Source organism: Symphodus melops, assembly GCF_947650265.1.
Source record: "Symphodus melops genome assembly, chromosome: 5".
Classification (NCBI taxonomy): Eukaryota; Metazoa; Chordata; class Actinopteri; order Labriformes; family Labridae; genus Symphodus; species Symphodus melops.
This window is the reverse complement of record NC_136695.1, coordinates 19,461,438-19,484,658: the sequence shown is the minus strand read 5'-3', so window position 1 is coordinate 19,484,658 and position 23,221 is coordinate 19,461,438. Positions and strand designations below refer to the sequence as shown.

Genomic DNA, 23,221 nt, shown 5'->3' with positions numbered 1-23,221 from the left:
CTGTTGTCTCAGTAATTTTAACAACACGTACATGTAGATAACGTAACGGGTAAAATCGCGAAGGTTGCAATACATTGTGATGTTAATCTGTTCACTCTAATTGTTCTACACTTGTACTCAAAAGTGGCCTACATCTGGTCCAGATGTGTCCTTTATGTGGACAGTAGTTACAAAAAGAAAAACATTTAATGAGTTAGAACTACAGATATCAGTGTAATATTAAATGAGTATCTTCCTGCTTAAAACCAGGTGACTACATTACCCACAATTCTTGCATGAATTCTGGCCATTAATGATGCGGTCTAATTTCTAGTCTAGCTTTTGGCCTCTTGTTGAAATGAGCTGAAATAATCGCCCTTATATTATTTTTCATTTTTAAACCTATCTATATCTCAAAGATTTGATTGAAAACCTCGATAGCTGCCTTGTAGAAGAAAAAGCACATCCAAGAAATGTACTGAACACTTTTTAAAAGTTTGTGAAACAAACACAATGCATTTACTTATCCATACGTTTTCTGACAAAGACAGGCAGCGTCTTCTTCGAGGGTGAATTGTTTTCTGGTCATCTCTAAGAATAACTGAACTCAGCGTGGGACTGGCCTGGACCAGCCATGGATTCCCACGACCCCTCCTCTCTACACACACACACACACACACTCGCACATGAAAACAGGCTGCAGAGGCGCACAAGGAGCGAGGAGACACGGAGGCAGTGAGCAGCTTTGCACCACTTTTACTTCAACTGTTTGATTTTTTTTTTCTTACTGTAAAATTCATTTCGTGCTACCAGCTGTTGCGCTGCACACAGTACAGCAAGAAATTAAAAGAAGCGTGTTAATCTGAGGAGGATTGAAGTGAAAGTCTGGATTGAACCCGAGAAGTGTTGGAGAAGACGCACAGAGGAGTGGGAGGAATAAACGCAACTCGGGGATATTCATTTTGATAATGCCGAGGAGGCAGTTTCTGCATCGGATTTACATCCAAAACAAGGCAAGTACTCAAACTGATTTTTATCATGACTGCGTGTAAGTATCCGGACAGTGAACTGCAGTGGATATCTGTAGTCAACAGCAGTGCTGTCGAGCGGCATGAATTTAAATGTAACATTAAAGATGCATGCTTCAGAACACTTGGAAGACATGATTTGATATCCGATCTTCATTTTTGTCCTGTTGAATTGTGCTGCCTTTATTTACCTCCGCAGAATCGATATCATGACTTCAACTGATCAATTGCTGTAGTAACGTGACTATTCTTTATGACCATAATGACACTGTCAGGCTAGAAGACATTATGAGGTTCTGGCAGGGGTCAGTTGTGTTATATCCCTCTGAGGATGAATGAGAGGCTCAGTAACAGTTGAGCACGGGTTCATTGAGGCTGCTGCAGGGCTCCGTGGAGAGCTGAAAGCTTCTGTGTGGCTCCACAGAGACACTGGAGGAGCTGCAGAAGGTTTGGCATCTCATTAACTCAGCCACATGTCTTATTAAAGCTGCTATTTCCTGTTGTTTGCGATGCAGAGTAAACTATCTTGTGCTCTCCCTCTGCCTGCATGCTTCTTTAATTCTTTTGTCCTCCCTCTTTTTTTTTCTTCTCCTGTCTGTTCAATCTGAAGCCTAAGGATGACAGCAGCCAGTCCTGTCTGCAGCCCCACCTCCTCCCATTCTTCCCACTCTTCACCTACTTGCCTCCCAGCATGCCACAGACACCTGAGAAAAGGTGAAGTCCTCCAGACCAAACTTCACCTGCGCTCTGCCCCCGGCGTGTGGCTCATGCTGGGTGTCGCCGTGGTTTTGGTCGGGATGGCAGTCGCAATAGCGGGCTACGTTTCTGCGGCACCAAAGCCGGTGGGCGGCCGAGGCAGCACCCACGTTGAGAGGATGAAACTAGCCGGTCCTGTGGTCATGGGAGTGGGCCTGTTCATCTTCATCTGCGCGGCCACACTTCTCTATGAAAACCGGGACCAGGAAGACCTCAGACGGGAGATACCCGACGACCTGGAGGATCTGAAGGGAGGAAACGGCTGGGAGGATTTGCAGGAACGGCCCAGCTTCGGCTGCCAGGCGCATTGGGAGTGTGGAGATGGAGAGCAGGGGTGCTGGGCCACTCCAGCCCATGCCTGCCCTCTCTTAGAACACAACTGTGCTCCCCCTCTTCCTCCCCCTCCATTCGGCAAGAACCGAAAAAACATCAGCAGCAGAGCATCCCCACCGCCTCCTTCAGACGCAGGAGGCAGAGATAACGAATACAGGGAGGGAGAGGAGAAAGAGGGACGGTCGACGCTGTTGGCTCAAGTTCTGCACCATCAGGAGCCAACTCCTCAACCTCCCTCCCCATGCATGTCCATCTCCCACTCCTCTGTCAACTCAGAGTCCTGCAACTCCAGTGAAATCAACTTTAACATACGGACAGGCTCTCCTCTGCAGACTCAACACTGAACCTCCTACTGATTTAACTCTTATAAAATATGCATGATGAGACACATGCAGGCATTGAACTAAAGACTGTGTGTTGGTATGATTTCGTGCCTCTGAGTGGCGCAGTGGCTCTGAGTCTCATTCTGTGAGCGATTTTTTTTTTTGTCCTACATCTTTTACTGACTCACCCACGTTTGAAAGATTGGAGCTATGCTGTTTGATGTCAACTAAACCCATCTTGTTGTCTTTGAACTCACCCCTGCCCAAAATCCCAGAGGCCACTGCCTGCTTGACCATATTAGGACGTGAGGAGAATTGCTGAAAAAGTTAGTTGGGTGCCATGGAGGGAGAGGAACACACGTAGTCTACTCCCCCTCCCCTTTCTCTTTTACACACACACACATCCTCTCTCATTGATACAGCGCCTACATTTCCTCACTGGTGAGGTTTGGTAAGAGGATGAGCCAGATTAGGTCTCCATTGAGCCTTTATCTAATCTCACACATACTGTAATCTACTCTTTATCTAAGCATATTGGTTCCGTATAAACAAGAGGAGCACCAAAGGACACACTGCACTCACTCCACACCTACAGCCACTCTATAAATACCATCTGGTGCTTTGTACGCACGTAATGTGGACGAGAGGGTTTTTTTGTTTTTTTGCTGCAATTTAATTTTTTTAATTTGGTGTCAGCTGCTCAGTTTTCTCCTTTTTCTCGAATGTGATGATACAAGATCTTAGAGAATCTGAATCAGGTTGTGGATAGAAAGAAAAGAGCAATAAGGAGGGAAAAAAAAAAAACAGTGAAATGTGGTGAGTCTGTTATGAGTTATTCCTGACGCAGCGTAACTGAGAAAAGCGGCCCTGTGAATCGTGTAACTGAAGCCTCATTCTCCCACCATACCGACCTTTCATCTCCTCCTGTTCATCATCTGATTCCTACGCTTTTATTCAAATACTCCATCCTCCATCATCTCAATCCTGCAGCCAGAAAAAAAGACAAAAAACAAACAAACAAAAAAAACCCCCCAGTAAAATAATGTCAGTTCTAATGAATCCAGACTGAGCATGTTTGAACAGGCTGAGAGGTAACCGAGGTAGGATTTTAATTATCACCAGCATTTTCTCCTCCAGCTTCTAATTACACAGGGGATCAGTCTGAAGGCTTTTATAGGTGCTTTAGGACTGCAGAGTATTTCCTTGTTGTTTGGGCCCATGCTGGGATCCTGCCATCCAGATGACGACTAAGACTGAAGCGTACAGTCATTTGCAGCCACACATTTCACTCACTCACTCGACACAGCACCCATCTCACTCTCTTCCTCACACAGTCAGAAGAGGTGTGATGTGTAGGTACGGCATGCTGTTTTAGGTGCTGCATGCATCTCTCAGGAGCACGGCTAAGATTGGGAGATGGATCTGAATCTTCCAACGAGCTTCGATCAGCCTCCTTCGCACTTAAAGCTCAGAAATGCAGCTCAAAAACACTCACACACACACGTAACTCCTTCTCACTGTGAGAAGAGCTGCTGTGTTTACACCAGGGATGTCGATGACTTTCAGAGCTGCATCTAAACATTTGTTTAATTTTATTAGTTAGTCTGAGGATTTATATTAGATAAAATATGTTGTGTTTTTTTTACCTATTACAGATAACAATGTGTTCAAAAGCTGAACTTGTGCTGTGTTGAAACTATTTTTCTGGTCATTTGTTTTGTAAGAGAAAGAAAGCTGATACATTTCTCAAGAGATGCTGTATTTAGAGGGGATCTGAGACTCAAACTCTTATTTTTTCTGGCTTTATACACTTTTATAGTAGAGACGGGATAGTGGGTAGAATCTGCAGTCGGGCGAGAGACTGTCTGGAGTAACATGCAGGACAGGAGGCACAGCTCAGAATTGAACCGTGGCCACCGCAGGGCTACCGGCACCCTTACTCCGTTTAAAGTCAAGCAGCAGAACTCACAGTGTGGAAGTTGAGACCTCATTTGTTGGAATCGCCGTCATAAATACAATTAAACTATGCTTTAGTTACGACTGGGGTCATGTGAGTGGGCCTTTTAAGAACATGTTTGGGGGATTCTTAATGAACACAGTTTATTCATATAGCTTAAAAAGCCAAACCCATTTTATTAGATTCAATTTTGTTTTTGACTATGACACCGCAGTGACCAAAGGGAGTTTAAATGTACTTCAGCATGAGTGAACAGCACTGCAGAAACACAAAATACAAGAAATTGTTGAGGTTTCTGATGTGCACATCTCTCTGTTTTTTTCTTTTTTTGCTGCATTAGAATATAACTGAATCTATCCCCTCCTCTGACAGATTAAGTAGGGCGATATCTTTGCAGACCGACCGGAGGCTGTAAGCTTCTTAACCCTGCGCTGATTCAGGACAATGTCTTTGTTACAGCACAGCTATTATCAACAGCTTTTGTAGGTGTGACAGGTGTGAGTGTGTGAGGATCAACCAGCCTGATGATTTCACTGTTTCAGCAGGAAACTGGGTCCAGTTAAGACATCCTATGTGACAAGTGTTGATCATCTGCTTTAAGGAGGAAGGTTTTTAATGTTTCTATATCTGGCATGCAGTATGTCATCAAAACTGTGGGACTGTGGGAGTTTACAGCCTGGTCTTATTTGTAACATTCACACTGCATCTTCTTCTGAAATGGCTAATAAACCAAATGACATTTTCTGGAATCTTTAACTTTCCATCCCGACCTTTTTTTTTTTTTTTTTCTTCCACATTGTACAATCAAGGTGAGGTCAGAAACTTCCCCTGAAGACATCCCTCGTTTGATCATCTACAGATTTTCAGCAGCTGCGTTCAGTGCAGGAAAAAAAGAGCAGCTGCTTTCCAGACTAATCCGATTTCAGCTCCTGAGTTTGGTCTTCTCCACAGTCCTCATGCTGGAGTCAGTGGAAGGAGCATCCCATTCAAAATGAAAGGACTAATATTCTGTGCTTTTGCAGTTTTGACGCTCGTACCTGCTCAAGGTAAGACATAGAAGAGAAGACGTTTTAATTGGTGGAAATTAAACCTTCCGTTGTGTGACGCTGCTTAAAGAGCAACGCATTGTATTTAGTTTCACACGTGTTCACACAATTAGAGCGCCAAGACGAACAAGTATCGTGATATCGTGATTTTGATTAATTTTAATTACCTGAACATAAAGAGGACATACTCAAACTGTCTATTGATTCAATAAAGCTGTGCTAAAACTTTTTTTTACCAACATGTGTCCAGAGATTTTTAATTCATCTTTAAATGACTTGATGGAGGATTTCTGAACAAAGAGTGAAAAATGTCTTTCAAGAATGTAATAATTGACATCCTATCATTTCATTTTAAGTTTAAAAAAAAAGAAAAGGAAAGATATAATAATTATAATTTACCAAAGAACAAGTGAAGACATTGAATCAAATCATTTGAGAAGCTGGAACCAGAAAATGTTGTTCGATAAAATGTGTCAAATAATCCTCATTAATAATAGTGTATTTACGAGTGCAGTAGTAAACCAGCAGTCTGTGTGTCAAGACATCTCTAAAACGATGTCAACAGATAGGGAACTCAATAATCATGGTGTCTTTGTGAAGTCACGGTACATTTCAGACAGCACGGGACGGTTGTACATTTTCCAGATTTCCTTCTCTCTAAACTAGTAACACATAAAAGTTTGTAAGTTTGCACTCGCCTCACTGCTCTGTTGTCTGCTCATTCACCTGAGCTGGCACTAGCTAACAAGATAACGGGGGATAAGGATCGTTAGCCCCCCTGAGCTCAACTCATGGCCTCATGGTGGAGATTAATCCGGTACCAGCAGCATCAGCTGCACTGGAGCTGCCCATTTGGCAAATAGATTGGCTATTCTGGACTTTAAACCCTGACAGAGACGTAATGTGCTGTATTATTCTGAGACGGTGAAATACAGTGGGGACAGAGATAACTCACGGTTTTCCCCCACTCCCTCATAGAAATGTTTCTGCCAACTCTTTTCTATTAATTCCAGTATCTGTCTGTTTAATCAAAACACTAGCCTGAAGACTTGGAGCTCTCCCCGACGAACACAAGTCATCCTCTCAAAGAAACAAATTCCAGACTGCAGCAGAATAAACACAATCTTTCTGAGATGCTTAAGTGCTCAACAGAGGAAGGCTCATCGTTTTGGCTCGATATCATTTGAAAGTGCTTCTGACTAAAGAGTCTGATAAGTTAATACATACATAAGAAAAGCCCCCAATGCTTTTATTCCATTCATTTGTATTCTCCGTTCTTTGCACGTGTCTTGTATAGTGTTTACTGATTTGTTCACTCTGTATACTTGCTATCATTTTGTCATTTTGTCGCGAGACGGTGTGTTGTTGGGCTATTTGCTCAGTCAAATTCCTCCAGGTACAGCTGATTGAATCAAACTGTTTGTGGGGCATTTCTTGGGTCCAGGTGTGGAGGAGGAGCTCTTGGATTCAGTAGGATTGGAGCATGAGGCTCTGAAATGTTTCCGCTGTGAGCTGGGCTTCTGGGATGCCTGCTACACCACAGAAACAAACTGCAGCCACAAGGAGCTCTGCTACACAGGCCGAGGGAAGGCAGGTGTGTTGAGAAGGCGGTCCTTTTGGCCAGCGTAGAATCATTCATTGACACCTGAACATTTGAAGTTGATATTTCACTTGAACTGAGATGCTGCACTTCTCTCCCCAGCTGACACTCTGGATGTAAAGACATTGGGTTGTGCAAAAGTGGAGGAGTGCGGCGTGGAGACGACGGTGGAACTCTTCTCTAATAAGACATTCTTCGTCATGACCAAACACTGCTGCAACACTCCCTTCTGCAACTCAGCGCACAAACTCCCAGTCCCACTTTTATATCTCACCATGGCTCTACTGAGCATCTGGCACCTCTCTGAATCCTCAACGGGGTCATAATGAACATGCTGCGTTTATATCTATGTGATCAGACAGAAAAGGACTGAGTGAAGGGAAGCTGGAAGGTCTTTGAACATCTGCTGTAATTTGTTTACAGTCCAGTACACGACTTAATTAGAAAACCCTACTAAGATGATTAGAGTTATAACGTGTACGTTTCTAGAGCCTTTAATCCACCCGATCTGTTTGTTTTCTAATTAAACATACGATTTTAACTGAATACAACACATGCAGTATAATATGAATTTAAATTACAATATCATTCTCCTCGTGTGTCTACATACAAAGTTTCTGTCCCTCGGTTGAAAATCAGTTAAAGTGAACTTTTCCCAAAACAGCTGACCTCAGACAGCGAAGGAGTAAACTGACCACAGAGGCGTAGAAGGGAGACAGCAGGTACACTTTAGCTGCGGTTTAGCATCTCCCCAGCAGAGGGCAGGAGCTCCTCTTTCATGAAGTGCTGAAGGTCCAAGCGTGTGTCCTCCAGGTCCAAGACCATGAACTTCTCCACCACAGACCTGCACCTGTCAGTCACACAGGTCATATCAGTCTGAGTGTCAACTCTGCTCTGTTTGTCTTGTCTTTTTATTGCCTAATATTTTGAAGCTCCAGTTCAACATACCTGTTCGCCTGCTCATCTGATGAGGCTTTGTCAATGCGTTTGACAGGACGTCCTGTTCTGTACAGTTCGGACACCTGACCAAACACACACACACACACAGTCTGTCTATGAGTGTGTCTATTTGTGAATGTGAATCACAGTGCGTTTACCTCCACTCCTCTCTGTACAAGGCTGGTTGGTAGGCCTGCCAGAGTGGCGATGTTAGCAGCATAGCTGGACTGACAGATTCCTTCTTTCAGTTGGTACAGAAACACCAACTCATCACCGTCCACAGCTGTCTCTAGAGTCTACATACACACACACACACACACACACACACACACACTCGATGTTCAAACAACATTATCTCCTGCAGCTCAGTTTTCAATCAGGAACTTCGCTGAACAGTCCCAAAGTGCTTCGGGCTGTATGTGATCAGATCAATTACACTTCTCTCCGTACCAGAAGAGACAGCAAGCCAGAGGAGGGTAGAAGACCGAGCTGCAGCAAACTGTGAAAGTTAGTGGCCAACAGCACGTGAGGAACATCCACCGGAGCTTTTCTCAGCCAATAAGAGACCGATGCAGCCAGCAGTGAAAGTCCGTCCACCTGCAAAGGCAGCATGTTAGGACTGTCTGCGTTCTGTGCACAGATGAAGCTACTGTCGGTGAAATTCGTTGGTATCTATTTGACAATTGACTTCAAACTAAATAAGTAAATGGTTTAACACCTATGTGAATGTTAACTCTAAAGGGCATCAATGACAAAGTAGTCCCAGGACTTGTTTTTTTTATTGTGGCCTTTCTTCTCCTGAGATGTGACGAGTGTGAAATCACTACAAATAAAGGAACAAAAAACACCAATGTACAGAATAAACAGACTTTTATAGATATAACAGGATACCAAACCTGATGGGAAACTTAACTAAAAGTCCTGACTTTGTGTTTAGTTTATTTAATTCTATTAGCTTTATAAGATTACGCTTTTGACACAAACCCATGATAGCATCAGACTGAGTTGGTGCCACCAATAAACCCATTAACACAACATTCCTACCTACTGGTCTGGAGGTTGAAAGGTCCACAAACTAGATGTTCCTCTTTCGTAATTAAATGCTAACAGTGTAACAGTAATATTCCCGTTTTTTCCAGTATTATCTGTTAAAAAAGATGTTAAAACTCTAAGGATCAGAGTGATACAGATTGAATTATTTTCATTAAAATGTCTTTAAAATGTTTTGGTCTAAAACAAATTGACTGGCCTGCTAAATGCTGCACTAACCTCATCTGTTCAATGTCATCTTTAATTCACTCTGACGATGTTATTCCAGGAAGTGTTTTATGTGCAGGCACTGAGCTTTACGACTGTTCATAATCGTAAGTAACCTCTGACACCCATTGTTGACCTGACATTATGAAACTTGAGTGATGACCTATGAAACATGTTGACCAGAGTTCACAGAACTTGGTGAGAAGCTGTTTATAAGACTGATACTGATCATTGTATCACCGACATCTGCACACTGACTCGGCTTTGTCATTTGTAATAAAGTCTTTTCAGAACAAATATTCTGTGTAGCAGTTTTATTCGCTTCTCTCTGCGGCCTTTTAAACCCTTCACTCTTGTTGCTCACCGAGTTAGCTTGCTGTCTGCTCCAGCTGAAAAACAAAACTGTTCGAGTGGTGAGAAGAAACTTCAACTGTTGAGTTTCTGGCCAGGCAGCGAGACAATGATCTGAAACTTGTTTCATTTCAAGGATGTGCAGAGTAAAATAATACATCTGATGGCTTCTCGAGATGAACAAATGCATTGTAATAATTTCTCTATTGAATCCATTTGTTATTCTAACATGTATGAACTGGGCTGAGACAGAACTTTTTGAGCCCACACTCGTGGTTCAGCAGCTCTGTGGTCTTTGGACCCTCTCTGTCTTCCTCTAGAGTCATGTGGCAGACAGTGATGGAGGACGGCACAGTGAGCTTTTCAGCGGTAGGACAGTTTTAACAGTCTTTGCCTGTAGCGCCAACAGTACATTATTACTTCCCTTCCACACATTAGCACCTCCACTGTTCATCTGCAAGTCTTAACAGCTGTTGCCAGTTTGCTGCTTGTAGGTCACACATGCTGGACTGAACTTAAGGTCTGTTTCTGCTGCAGCTCCAAATGGCAGAATATTATCGTCTGGAACTTGTTTCCAGGATGTTTGGGTTTGATGACACTGTGTCCCTGTTATGTGTGTACATATGTATCTTATTCACAAAGGGCATGAGCAAGGTTTCTTCTTACTGTGTTAGTTCCTTTTCCGAATTCATCGATGAGAACTAATGAGTTGCCGGTGCTGCTGTTCAGAGCCTGGGCCATCTGGAGAATAAAGACACAAACGGTTCTACTACACTGTGCTGTTTTATTGTGTGTTTGTTTGTTTGTTTGTTTGTATGTCAGGGTTGTAGGCAGTAGCTGTTGTATAAAATGTCTTGACAGGAGGAGAGTGGGAGTAGAGCTGGAGGCCAGTAATGTTGGAAGTTCATATCTTCTATTTCCACACCCACCCACACACACAAACACACACACACACACACACACACACACACACTTCAGCTTGTGTGAAATAAAGTGAGCGTCTGAGGTACCTGGTTGAGGTCTATCATGAAGGTGCTGAGGCCCAAAGACACCGACTCTCTGCTCTGCATGCGGGTAAAGATCCCGTCCACAAGACCAATCTCTGCCTCCTTTGCAGGAATGTCTGAGCCAATCAGAGCCATGAACACGATTAGACCCACCTGTCAAAGACAAATTGGAGAGAGGAGTCGAATAACTGATTCTTCATAGTAACATGGAGGTCAAAGCATGACATGCAGTCTCTGTTAGTACAATGCTTTATGGCACCTTTATTTGACGTCTGGTTTTGTGGTTTCTTATTAATTTGTAAAATCTGAATTGTTGTCATAAATAATACTGTAAAATCCTTTGAAATGGATAAATATAAATCATCCTAAAGGAGGTGCAGCTACCTGAACTATCTAGAGCTCCTCCCTCTGTCAGGGAAGCTCAACACACTGAAGTCGCATCATTTTTTATTATAGTCTCCCACCTTAATGTGAATGTGCTACTTTAAGTTTTTGGAAAAAAGACTGCCTGCTTTAACAGCTAACTCGGTGAACGACAAACAAAACAAAATGTGAAAGTCCAGAGACATCAACGAAATACCGCCAACTGTCTTAGTGCATGTATGGTCACAAACAAAGATGTACTTATAAGCCCTGCCCTACCTGTTTCAGGTAGATGCTCTTGCCGGATGAGTTTGGGCCGGTGATGATTTTAACTCTGCCCACTGAATCAGAGCTGTGAAAGGAGTTGGCCACAAACACAGGGGAGCACAGCTCTAACAGAGGGTGTCTAGAAATGTGTAAAATATATATTACTGTCTTCACTCAAACACAGGGACAGTGCACATTAATAAACATCAACATGTAAGACCTTGGCTAATTTCCATCTGTACAGACATTTACCAATCAAGTACAAAATATTAAGAATAAATAAAACATGTACTTTATATGTACAGTCTGTCTGTCAACAGTAATGATGCTAATGTTATGTTTCATCATAGGTTAATCAAAGGTTTATATTAAATTTTAAAAAGAAGGTTGACGTAGCAGGGGGTTAACTGTTGTGTGACTGCCTACCTGCCCTGAGTGATTGAGATCTTCCTGTGGTTGGACAGTTTCGGTGAAGTGTAGCCGTACTCTTGGGAGGCGCCGCTCAGAGCCATCAGACAGTCCAGCTCAGCAGTGAGACCCAGAACCTTCACATCACATCAATTAAACACGGTCACTGTCCTAAACCGCTCAACAGCATGTGATTTAATACAAAGTCTGTGAACTTACACTTCAAGTGTCTGTAACACAAAGAGCGTTCAGTAATGCTTTTTGAAATCATTTGTGTCTACAGTGAAGTTACTGAAATACTGCAAGTTTGTTTCAGTGAAGCTCGTTTTTTATTTTGTTCATTTGATTGCAATGTTGAAATCTATTTAATTCTTTGAAGATTTTACAGCTACATCATTATCAAAACTCTAATTCACCTTCTGAGTTTAATGCTCATCCCGCTCATGAAGACATCCATCACATTTGAATTTACAGCTTGTAATAACAGCACACCCATCTGAGTCATGAGACTTATCACTGTACTTGAACAGAAATGTAGAGCCAAATGAAGTTTTAATAGTTTAACACAATCTCCAACTACACATTTTTGCAGAATTATTTCCATGCCAACAATCCTTTTATTAGAATAGGTGCGTTATAAACCCTGGGACCTGGAGGTGATGCATGCAAACCTTGTAGAGGGAAGCGCTTCTCTCTAGGATTGTGCTCTGCAACTGTGTCATTACTGCCGTCTCCATGTCTGAGAAACAGGAAGAATGTTTGTAGAGTAACGCAATCATACGGTTTTATTTTTCTTCCAATGATGCGGTGAATTACCTCTAATGTCACAGTGTAAGTCTCCAAGGAGGTCGTCCAGCTCCTTGGTTCTCTGGCTGCGGTAATGCAGTCGATCCTCTGAAAGAAACTAACCCACATGCAGGATAGACACAAAGAAAAAGCCAGACTAGAATGAGAATATTTGATTTTAAAGAAACACAAATTAGAAAATAAATGAAATAAACACGCTCACAAACAAACCATAAAATCAAGCCCTTCTATGTCAAAATCCTCTTTCTCTACCATGCTGGGCAGGCGGGGGACAGAGAGCAGGAACCCAATCTGTAGGCAGAATTTAATATTATGTTCTGAAATATGTGGAGCTTCAGAGACACTGTTTGAATCCCTCAGGTAATACAAGGTAAGCACGGTAAAAGGAAATGTTGTAGTTGTGCAGATATTTATTAGCGGGTAGCTGTGTAGACATATAGCTAAGACCAGTGGGATGTAGATGACGCAGCAGGAGGGGATGCGAGAGTCCAGATGTTCCAGCTCTCTTCTGGCCACATCTGTTAGGAAGTCGGATAAGCCCATCATCCTCCTCTTCTCTGAGAGAGGGAGGAAATGTGGATAAGACTTTTGACCAAACCACCACATAACCATAAACACACGGATACTTCACAGTTTTAAGACTTTTTAACACTTACTCAGTATGAAGGTACTTACTCTCATCAATTGCTGAGTCCACGTTGGGTTTGATGGTGAAACGGTTTTCAGCTATGCTGCTCTCAAAATCCACCTACATGTGGCATGTCACAGGTGGAGCCACAAGTCATTACACTCAACAGTCAACGAAATAACTGTGAACTCTTTAGCTTAGCAACAAAAGCCAGGACTTAACTGACTTATGTTATGTGTTAAAGTATGTCTTACAACTCTGCTGATGAGTGAGGCGATATACTGGAGGTCATCAGAGAAACCCTCGCTTATATCGCGGAAGAGCTGGATGGACTGAGGCAGGCGGCGCACTGTGTCCCTTATACACACCACACTGTACACTGTCTAATAGACACACACACAAGCACAACATTGTGTCCTCTATTCACCAAATCTGTCAGGTAATTAAAGTGTGTTTGGTTATACTTTACTCGGACCTTGTAGAGACTCTGCCAGTCTGCCACTTTTGTGTGAGAGAGAGACATTTTGCGCAGAAGAGTCTTACACACACACACACACACACACACACACACACACACACAAACACACACACACACACGGAGAGACAAACAAGCTTTAGGCAAAGGCAAAGTTTCCATGTTCAGGTGATGACACATCTGGAAAAGGGATAACTAGAAACAGATGTGGAGAACAAAGCAGGTCATTTGTTCAGAGATGTTACTGGTATGTTGCTGATGTTGCGCAGTGAGGACTGCAGAGTGCTCAGGGCGTCGGAGTTTCGAGGTGACGTGAAGAAGCGTATCACTTCCTGTCTCCTGTGTAACACAGAAAGGTCCTGTGTTGGCCGCAGAAACCACTCACTGGCAAAAGAGAGGACATCAATTACAGAAATCAATACTTATCTGTAATAAAAAGAACAAAATGGTAAAAAAAATTAATGGAGACCAGAGTTAACCATGTGTGTCATGAAAAAGGGACAGACTGACAATATTGTACAATCACTTAAATAACCACAGCAGGGACTAGAAATCCACATTATTGCATCGGTCACTAAACCAAAACCAGATAATGAAATGAATTATGAAGGAACCTGAATTGCAACAAGGCAGTGTTACATTGTGTATGTACTGTAAGTATATTAAATACTGTATCAATGACTGGGGGAAATTCTGGTTTACACACAAGCACAAACAGGACAGAAGTCAGAGTAAAGCTGCTACACACTGCTATGCAGTAAGGACATCATAGCTGTTGGCGGGACAGTGCATTGCTCATGGGCACCTCGGTAGTGCTCAGGCAACTCTCCAGCTACCGGACAAACTTCAATATTTTGGGCCTTATTACTTATTTATTTGTTAAATTTGGTATCGATGTTTATTTACATGACTTTAACATACACTAAGTCTTACAGGACTTATATCTAATTTCCCGTCTTAATTAAGTAAGTTCAACTCTATTTGCAGTCCTACGTTTAACTGTATATACAGTTAAACGTTCAAGCCCAGTCTAATGTTCTCTGTTGACTAAATAAAGAAGTCTTTGTTAGTTTTCTTTTTTATTGTGTGATTGGACTGTAGAAAGATCTGTTTCTCACCGTAGCAGTTTGGAACCAAACTTGCACCTGCAGCGGTTTAGTATCCCTACAAGACACAATTTAAACAAATAGTTTATATCACTCACAAACAAACGCCAAGGCGTGAATAGCTGCCTGTAGGCCAGTTTACCGTAAAGACTGAGTCCTTCTTTTTCACCCGAATGCAGCTTGTAGACTGATGGGTGAAGTTCTGACTTAAAGATCTGCAGAACACTGAAAAAAACAAAAAAAACAAAGCCCACTGTGACCTCTCCCTCTCTTTCTCTATATATTTTGGCCTGCCTCATCATACAGTGTTTATTAGAAAAAAAATGCAAAAGCACAATAATAATTAAAAAAAAACAAGAAACAAAGAAAAAAGTACAGAAAAAAAAAGAAAGTTTGATCTTCAATTAAAATACAAATTACATTCAAAACAAAGTGCCACAGTGAAGAATTCACTTTTTAAAAGAATAAGAGATTTGTTAGAGCAGTGTGAGCTTTCAGGAAAATACATGGGACATAAATCAATCATGTGATAGACTATGATGACATTCTTACCTGTAGGTGTCTTTGTCAATACAAACAACACCTTCACTATATTGGAAGGAAATATTGAACATTTTAGAAAAACAAACATACTTGAAAATTCAGCAACACACACAATAATGTCTTTAACTACTATGTATATGAATGAAGAGGACAGTATAGTTTAAATGTCTGAAGAGAGAGCAGTAAAAGGTACCATTCATTGACAAAGTCATTGTGGAAAATGTGTTATCACAGTCCCATCTGTGTGTGTATGTGTGTGTGTGTATGTGTGTGTGTGTGTGTGTGTGTGTGTGCAAACTGCTAAACTAAATAAATGTGTGTCTTACAGTGTGTAGGCGTGAAACTGTAGGATTGGAACTCCAACACTGCTGTCTTCCAGCTCCACTCCTACTCTCCTCCTGTCCAGACATTTGAGCAGAGCACCCACTGCCCTCAGCTACACAACAGATGAACACACACACACACACACACACACACACAAAATGCAGGGAAATGAATGACAGCTCCTGATAAGTTTCTGCATAATGATAGTCTGATGGACAGGATGATGTGGTGACAGCTGACTCACCATCAGGGGTGAGTCAAAGGAGATACAGGAGGAGAGGTAGGACATTTTGTCCCTCTCTGTAATGGAGGCAGGAAGGAAAGGCAGATGGGCAGACAGTAGCCTTTGCTTACCGACCTCTAGACCTACAGGATTCAAAATGGACCCAAAAGTAATCTGTTAACTGAAAAAATCCTGTGTGAAAGTAACAACCATGTTTGATTAAAACTGTTGAGTGTATAATTACCAAAGTCAACAAACGGATAGGTTACCACCTCAGGTTTGTAGTCTGGGTTTGCACCTTAGATAAAAATGGGGGGAAGGGAGATAAAAGTTGAACAAGGAATAGAATTGTCTGCTATAATGTGCTAAGTGAAAGCCTGATAAGGCATTGTATAATATCTATATATAATCACTCCTCTCCTTTATCACACTTAAAGCAATACTTGCTTTAGATTCCTCGTGTCTTATATAATATGAAAACAAACATGTCTGTCACATTGTTGCTTGTAACTAAATAAAGATAACTCACCAAGTTTTTGCAGGAAGCGTGTCATGCAGTGCTCCTGCTTTGCACTGGTGATAATAACATGTGGACTAAGCTCCTGGATGACTTCACAAAAAGAAGAGAAGGGAGGGTTATAGTCTTAATGACAATCACAGCTTTATTACCTCTATCAGCTAAAATTACCTCTGGCCAGCAGGTGGAGCTCATAGTTATCAGGAGTGTCTTTCATGTAGTGTAAAGAGGAGTCATTGCTATCGTAGAAGCAGAGGGCCACTTGTCCACGCTGAGCAAAAACACTCAATAAAACCTGGTGACATTTATGAACCGTGAGTTACAGTTTACTGTTTGACCTGATTCTGCTGGAAAGTGAGCCTACCATCGGTGAGTCTTCCTCCTCTTCTGCATCTCCATTGAGGCCTTGTGGACCAAAAACTAACCGTGCCTCTCCTCTTCCTCTTAAACCTTCCAGCGCTGCCATCACCAATAAAATCTTGGTAGAAACAGTGAAAAAGGGCTCAGTTACGACTCTAGTCCCTTATTCTAATATATTAAAATCGAATTGTTAAATAACGCTTGAAGAACCACATAAATTGAAAACTATCTATAAACGTCAGCCAAATGAGTGTAATGGTAATCTGAAAGTTAGCAGATAAACTACTAGTGTTCAGCTAGCTACCTCAAAAAACTATTATTTTGTACACTGGCACATTGTTTCATTTAGTTTGCTAAAACATACTTACAGAAGTTGACTGGACTGTATTTCAACAAGCTGTGGTGAATTTAATATTTAAACAAATAAAACTTTTTTTTTTTTTTTTTTTACATGCAGTTATCCTGGAAGCCCCACTGCATTTTCTTTGAGCGCGCGCTCTGTCCCCTTCTCCGTTTTTTTTTTTACTCTGTTGTCATGCCAACAGCGTTCAGTCACGTTTAGTGGTTTCGTCTGTGATTGCCATCCAAAAAAAAAAATACAAAACAAGACTAACAGAAGAATTTAGTTTCTATATTTATTTAAGAAATATATTACGAAAGTCTTCAGTGCAGAGGGGGCGGGATAACAACAGTCCTCTTTACTGACAGTGATTTATTTGTTCAATAAAGAAAGACTCCATGCCGCCAAACACAACAGAAATGCCCCTTTTCTCTTTTCTCCTGAGCTTTATGAGAGGACAAAACATGTGGTAAATAAAAATGACAACGTCCAAGATAAATCCAAGACTTTTATATTTTGCAAAGAGATACAAACAGTCAACGTAAACATTCAATTACTTGCACAGCTCATTTTAGTATTAGCAGTAATTTATTTCTGTCCACACAGGCCCAAACAGTTTTACAAGAGGAACAATAAAATCAATTAATAACAAAGGCTTGTAATTAAAACCAAGAAGAAAAATGTGACCAAAAAGGTGTAGGCTGAAGCTTTACTCATTATACTTTCCCTTATTACAAATCTTAATATTTCAGGCACTGCTAGTTTAGTTACAAAAAAACATACAAAAACGGCAGAGCCTTTTTTTCCTTGTTGAAAAGTTAGAACCTTATTTAATTTGACACACAGCAAAGTGTGCAGACTGATTTCTAAACGTTATCAACATCAGTAAGTTACATCGCAATAAATAAGTTGGAAAAACAAAAACACTTGTCTGGTCACAGTCACATTTGACATCATAATTATTGGAAAATAAAATAAATTGCAAGTTCTGTAATTATTAACGTTCCTATTTGTTGTGTGTCTCAGCACCAACTAATGACTTGAAATCAGGTAGTGCTGGAGACGAGGCGGTAGTGGTAGCTTTGCTGTTTGATCCTGTCTCTCTTTACCTAAACACTGACGAATGGAGAGTCCACATAGAGCCATCAGAGCAGGAGGATCCCCTGTATGGTGAGACAGAAAATCTCTGTTAGTTTGTTTTCTCTTTAGCCTACAGCAGATCTAATGAACTGTCTAAAGCCAGATACTTACGTGTGGCACCGTTCAGGTATTGTAGTCGTATGATGGCTCCTCCTCTAACACTGCTTACTGCTGGGAACAGCTCTGTTCCTAGAGGGAGATCTTTAAACGCAACACCAAGAAAGCTGCCGTCTACAATGAATCCCAGAGTCCCTGCATCTGCATCCAAGACCAGCATGATGCACTTCGGGATGTGGAGAGGTGTCTCTGCTGCATTTATTCGTGTTGAATTGGAAGAAAGTGGGCTAAAATCCTCTGCAGCTTCAGAGGGACCCCCTTTCCTCTTTCCTGGGTAAAGTCCAAAGCACTGACCATTATGCCAGAGCTGATTGGTTTTGAGTTCCCAGCCCCAGGACTGTGAGTCTCCACCAATCAGCACGTTATACCCTGAGGCCTGCAGGGGACATTTCTGCATGGTAATGCCAATGACAGCATGACTCCCCCTGAGGTTGGGGCTCCACAGCACCTCCCATACATGAAGCCCACTCTTCACCCCCATTTCTGCCCTTATCCCATCACTGCTCAGCTCAGTAGGTGAGCGTGTAACTTCCTGTTTGCAGTCAGACAGAAGGAAATGAGGAGAGCGGTGCACTGAGCTCCAGTGTGAGCGAGTGTCTCCGTGAGGGACGAGAGAGGAGTTCAGAGTGATTGCGAGGCGAGAGGAGGTCCGTACCGCCAGATGAGTAAAATCTGAGGAGGAGATTGGAAGGCCGTCGTCCGCCCTGCTGTACAGCCAGTGAGACAGTAAGGCCCCCATTTGTACAAACAGCCGATACAGCTGAACACACAGGCTGGATTGCTGCAAAATTATGAGAGAGACTTATGAGAAGTCAAGAACAAGCTTGTAAACTAAAAATATATATGATCTGGCTTTGTAAATAAATTGTCTGCACCTTATTCTGTCAATTTGGATAAATTGAAAAATGCCATTTTAACAAGGGTTTTCTCACAGTCAAATATAAGTTTGACCTTTGCAATGCTAATGAAATTTGCCACCACAAATGATTGTATTTAGTATACTATGTATTAAAAGGGGAAAGAATGACATAGTAAGAAAAACATGATCAGATGGTTTATAGAGTTATGTAGTGTAAAAAAAAAAAAAGAGAAGCAAAGAACAAAGAAGAAAAAGTGATTTCAGACTATATACAGTACAGTAGCCTACAAATAAAGGAGTGCAATGAAATTGGAGAGAAGAGAAATAGGTTGCACAAAATAAGAACAGATTAGAATAAGCTCCGTAAGAACAGAATAAAACAGTGTGAAGTGTAGGCTATATGTTGCTCTGAAGCTTTAGTGTTGAGTAACTTGAACTATTTACTTATGTCTTGAAGTACCATACAAGCCAAAGAAAGGTTGATAATAGTGAGCTGTTATAGTGCAGTGAAGCAAAGAATAAATATAGGGCCCAAGTCTCCACGTTAAAGTATGTTAAGTAGAAACAAAAACATAATCTTATAAGTCTTTAAATCTTACCTTCTGTTTTGGTGACTGCTCCTCTGTGGTGCCTGTTTCCAGTCATTCTCAGCTCCAGTGGGGTTTTTAATGTTCTCTTATGATGCATTCAGTGCATCTTATCGCTGCTCTGTGAACGTAACCGCGACGTCTACTCCTGGCATTTTGGTCTTTATGGGTTTTATTAGGTCGACCTCCGAGACGGGAACAACACAGTCCATCACTTGAGACTGACGCCACACAGAGGCGCAGTGACAAGGACGAGAGGCTTCATGACGTGTTTGTAGAGCGGACTGTCTTATCATGGAGGAAAAACAGCATATCTACGTCTTCTCGTCTCCTCTTATATCCATGCATGTTATCTTGTTCTGTAATGAATGTAAACGTAAATCGCGAAACACAGGAAGAGGATCAAACTCGGACATTTAATCAACAGAAAGATAAAAATGAAATAGAATCCAAAACGGCTCATCGTTCCGTAAGGCGCATGCGCATGACGCGGGGCGCTTACGAGATGGATGGAAAACCCTTAAAACTGTCTACAAAATCCACACAAAGTTTAAATTCCGCAGGAGTTTAACAGATTATAAGAATGAGAAAAGCTTGTGATGATAAAATGTACGTAATTAGCAACGCTACTTATTTTCTATTGTTAATGTTTTTAGAACTATGTTATGGTTTCCAACTAAAAGGTAAGCCTATTGTCTGCCATGCTTCTTTTATTTAATTTTTGGGGGTCTTATGCCTTCATGGAAGACACATGACAGGATATAGGGAATATAAGCAGACAGAGAGAGAGAGTTTGTGTGTGTGTGTGTGTGTGTGTGTGTGTGTGTGTGTGTGGGAAAGGAGTCTGCAAGGAAGAGGACCCTATATGGCAAGCACACTAACCACTTGGCTACCTGTTCTCATCCAGGATAATGTGTCAAAAATGCATGTAATGCCGTTCTGTAAATCAATCAGGATTTTATTTTATGACAGCCAACTGATAATACTATGATTAAGTGTTTCAATGTAAGGGCACTATGTCACATCAAACATTACAGTGTAACCTGATTTGTCTCTTTATCTCTGATTACATTATCACTGAATAAAAACATTTAATTACTCAGTTAATATTCTTGAACTCTATAACAAGACCCACCTCAGAATGTAAAAAGACATATAGTGAAACAGAGACGTTAAAGTTTTCAGAACCTGATTAATTTAGGTCTTGCTAAGTTTGTTCAAGCCCATTCAAGAATTCTAAGATACGAAATGATTAGTCAAGCAAAGATATTGGGATTTTCTGTAAGTTTTTTTCCTTTCCCCAAATTTTATTTATTTTTTTTACTTATTTTGTTAACACTGCTAGTGCTCATATAGCCAGGGTTACGTTAACTAATTGGGTGGTTTGATGTGCTACTTTGAGACAACATATCAAAACATATCTGGCAACATATCAATTCTCTTAGCTTGATTCCTTGGAGACTTAAAGAAAAGATGTATGTTTAAAGACACAATATTTAGTATTAGAAAATAGCATTTAAACTTGTGTACACTTTTTGCAAAAATAATTTTATTGGCATTTAAGTCCATTGCAAGTTAGTGCAAGTGTTTCCTTTGAGATTTTTATGGAATGAGTATTTAGTATTGTATTTAGGTCCCATCTTTAAATAGGGAAATAGTCAATCATATATTTGCATTTTGGGGCGGCACCTGAGGTGGCAGATCAGATTTCAAGGGAGGGCCACTCCTCCTGTGAGACATGCTCCTTTCAAAGTGAGAAGTGACACTCGGACTTCATGCCTCACCTACTTTAAAGAATGGGTTTGTTTTTTGTTGCTGCTACACTTCCTCATGTTCTGTGTGTGAGGTCAATTCACATCTGTTCTCATAAGTGACCATGAATTCATGCTGCTTATTTTCACTGCTAAGTCTTCTGCTATTCTCAAGAGCAGGTACGTTTTCCTAGAACATAAAAGCTTTGACATTGTTTGTGTTGTTATTAGTGCATGCAGACTTTGGATATGGTGTGTGGAGGATACATATTTAAAAAATCTTGTACTTGTTGCTTTCTGTTACAGAAGCTCTCTTCGGTACCGCCTTGATGTACTGCAAGTTTACTCCACCAAACGATATGATGTATCTGGCACAAATCGTCTTTAATAAGGTGCTGTGGGGAGAATACAACAGCACTGTGGGGAAATATGTTGGATTCACAGAGAGGGCAAGAGAAATTGTAGAAGAGCTCAACAAAAACCCTGCCTTTTTGAGACAAGAAAAAAAGAATTTGGAGAAATGCAAGACCCACATGCCATTGGCAGTGGAGCTCGTTTCAAAAACAGGTAACTTGTGAATTAAACTCTCTTAAATCAGTATACAGTATAGAACAGTAATCCTAATAAGAAGCCAAGCTGTTATCTACATGAGGACATGAGTACAAGAGGAACATACATGTTCATGAAAAAATATGATTATCCAGCTATCTTTCAATGATTTTTTCTAATAACTGAATGTCTAGCTGCAGTCAACGGGAAATAAAAGTGACGCTATTAAGCATGTTATTTAATAACGTGTTACATTTTAAAAAGATGGGACAGTTAGAGTATATTTTGCCTTTTTTGGATGCTGCCAATGTCTGCTCTGTCCACGTAAGATTGCATATTTTAACTAAAATCTTCTCTCATAAATATCAGGTTACTTAGTCAAGTAGAGTTGTAGGGAAGCATGAAATCAATTAAAATGTTTGAACATGTTCAACAGCATTGTATAATTTTCTATTTACATGTGGTTCTCTGGGAGCCCAGCTTTTGATAGAAGTAGATGGGGCTCCATAAAAAAAACACTCTTATTAGTCCCTCATAATAATAAATACAAATTATTCTTTGTACAATTTTCTTTCTAAGTTTTATTGGTAAGTTAATAATGAGCTGCCATTAAACATTTAAAACATGTTCATGTGAAAACTGTCACCACATTAATGGTTTTATTTAATGGCAAATTGTTCTTTCAAGCAATCGAGCCCTCGGTCAAGCTGAGATCATCTGAATCGTCAGACAGCAAAAACCCAAGAATGCTCGTCTGCAGTGCGTACAACTTCTACCCCAAACAAATCAAGGTCAGGTGGCTGATAAATGGAAAGGAGGTGACAACTGATGTGACGTCCACTGAGGAACTGCCCAATGGGAATTGGCTTTATCAGATCCACTCCCAGCTCGAGCTGACTCCCAGAACTGGAGAGAAAATCGCCTGTATGGTGGAGCATAAAAGTTTCCCAAAGCCCCAACTGTATGAGTGGGGTAAGCAAGTGAGAGAAAGTGTGAGGTGTGATGTGTTATGTTGTAAACAGTCTCATCAAGTTTAGGGATTATTTTACCTGGACTGTCAGTTATAATGTCTATCATCTAACAATTAGTGATGTGGCATATTTATGCAGCCGGTAAGCTAGTTTATTGACAGAGTTTGCTGCCTTTACTGACAATGAGCCTCTACTGTTCAGGAAGTGAAAGGACAGATCAGGAGAATCAGCTCATGATCTGATTGTCACATGCTGTACTCTGTTTTGGTTTTCAGACTAAGAGGTATTCATAAGGGTGCAGCTGATTAAC

General features: G+C 41.1%; 4 protein-coding genes across 9 annotated transcripts; 2 read left to right on the top strand and 2 right to left on the bottom strand.

Annotated features, from left to right (window-relative positions):
* Nucleotides 1-39: 39 nt before the first annotated feature.
* Nucleotides 40-6,833, top strand: LOC306823636 (uncharacterized protein). The gene is made up of 2 exons (XM_079343334.1): nt 40-992; nt 1,618-6,833. Exon 2 carries the CDS (start codon nt 1,625-1,627, stop codon nt 2,438-2,440), a length of 816 nt encoding a protein of 271 aa, XP_079199460.1. The 5' UTR covers nt 40-992; nt 1,618-1,624; the 3' UTR covers nt 2,441-6,833.
* LOC306823638 (uncharacterized protein) lies at nt 6,833-7,348 on the top strand (the record flags this gene model as incomplete). The annotated part of the gene is made up of 2 exons (XM_079343336.1): nt 6,833-7,016; nt 7,125-7,348. Coding segments are annotated over 2 exons (408 nt in total), but the record flags the coding sequence as incomplete, so codon positions are not given.
* msh5 (mutS homolog 5) lies at nt 7,279-17,122 on the bottom strand. Of its 6 annotated transcripts, XM_079343328.1 has the most exons (27): nt 16,966-17,121; nt 16,602-16,715; nt 16,409-16,532; nt 16,250-16,330; nt 15,965-16,018; nt 15,742-15,863; nt 15,500-15,609; nt 15,183-15,218; nt 14,773-14,855; nt 14,643-14,688; nt 13,770-13,908; nt 13,525-13,587; nt 13,304-13,432; nt 13,097-13,169; nt 12,869-12,978; nt 12,632-12,712; nt 12,431-12,518; nt 12,286-12,353; nt 11,633-11,751; nt 11,219-11,345; nt 10,580-10,729; nt 10,236-10,310; nt 8,412-8,558; nt 8,120-8,257; nt 7,971-8,044; nt 7,718-7,872; nt 7,279-7,368 (listed from the first exon to the last, which is right to left on the bottom strand). In XM_079343328.1, the coding sequence occupies exons 2-26, from the start codon at nt 16,701-16,703 to the stop codon at nt 7,752-7,754; spliced, it is 2,460 nt and encodes an 819-aa protein (XP_079199454.1). In that variant the 5' UTR covers nt 16,704-16,715; nt 16,966-17,121; the 3' UTR covers nt 7,279-7,368; nt 7,718-7,751. The 6 variants fall into 6 exon arrangements, with proteins under 6 accessions (XP_079199454.1, XP_079199456.1, XP_079199455.1 ...); XM_079343330.1 differs by lacking the exon at nt 7,279-7,368 and having other exon boundaries at nt 7,414-7,872; nt 11,219-11,291; nt 16,966-17,122; XM_079343329.1 differs by lacking the exon at nt 7,279-7,368 and having other exon boundaries at nt 7,414-7,872; nt 16,409-16,508; nt 16,966-17,122.
* Nucleotides 17,123-17,577: 455 nt separating this feature from the next.
* Nucleotides 17,578-20,348, bottom strand: LOC306823686 (SPRY domain-containing SOCS box protein 4). Its single transcript, XM_079343419.1, has 2 exons — nt 18,189-20,348; nt 17,578-18,100 (listed from the first exon to the last, which is right to left on the bottom strand). The coding sequence occupies exons 1-2, from the start codon at nt 18,931-18,933 to the stop codon at nt 17,970-17,972; spliced, it is 876 nt and encodes a 291-aa protein (XP_079199545.1). The 5' UTR covers nt 18,934-20,348; the 3' UTR covers nt 17,578-17,969.
* Nucleotides 20,349-23,221: the final 2,873 nt, after the last annotated feature.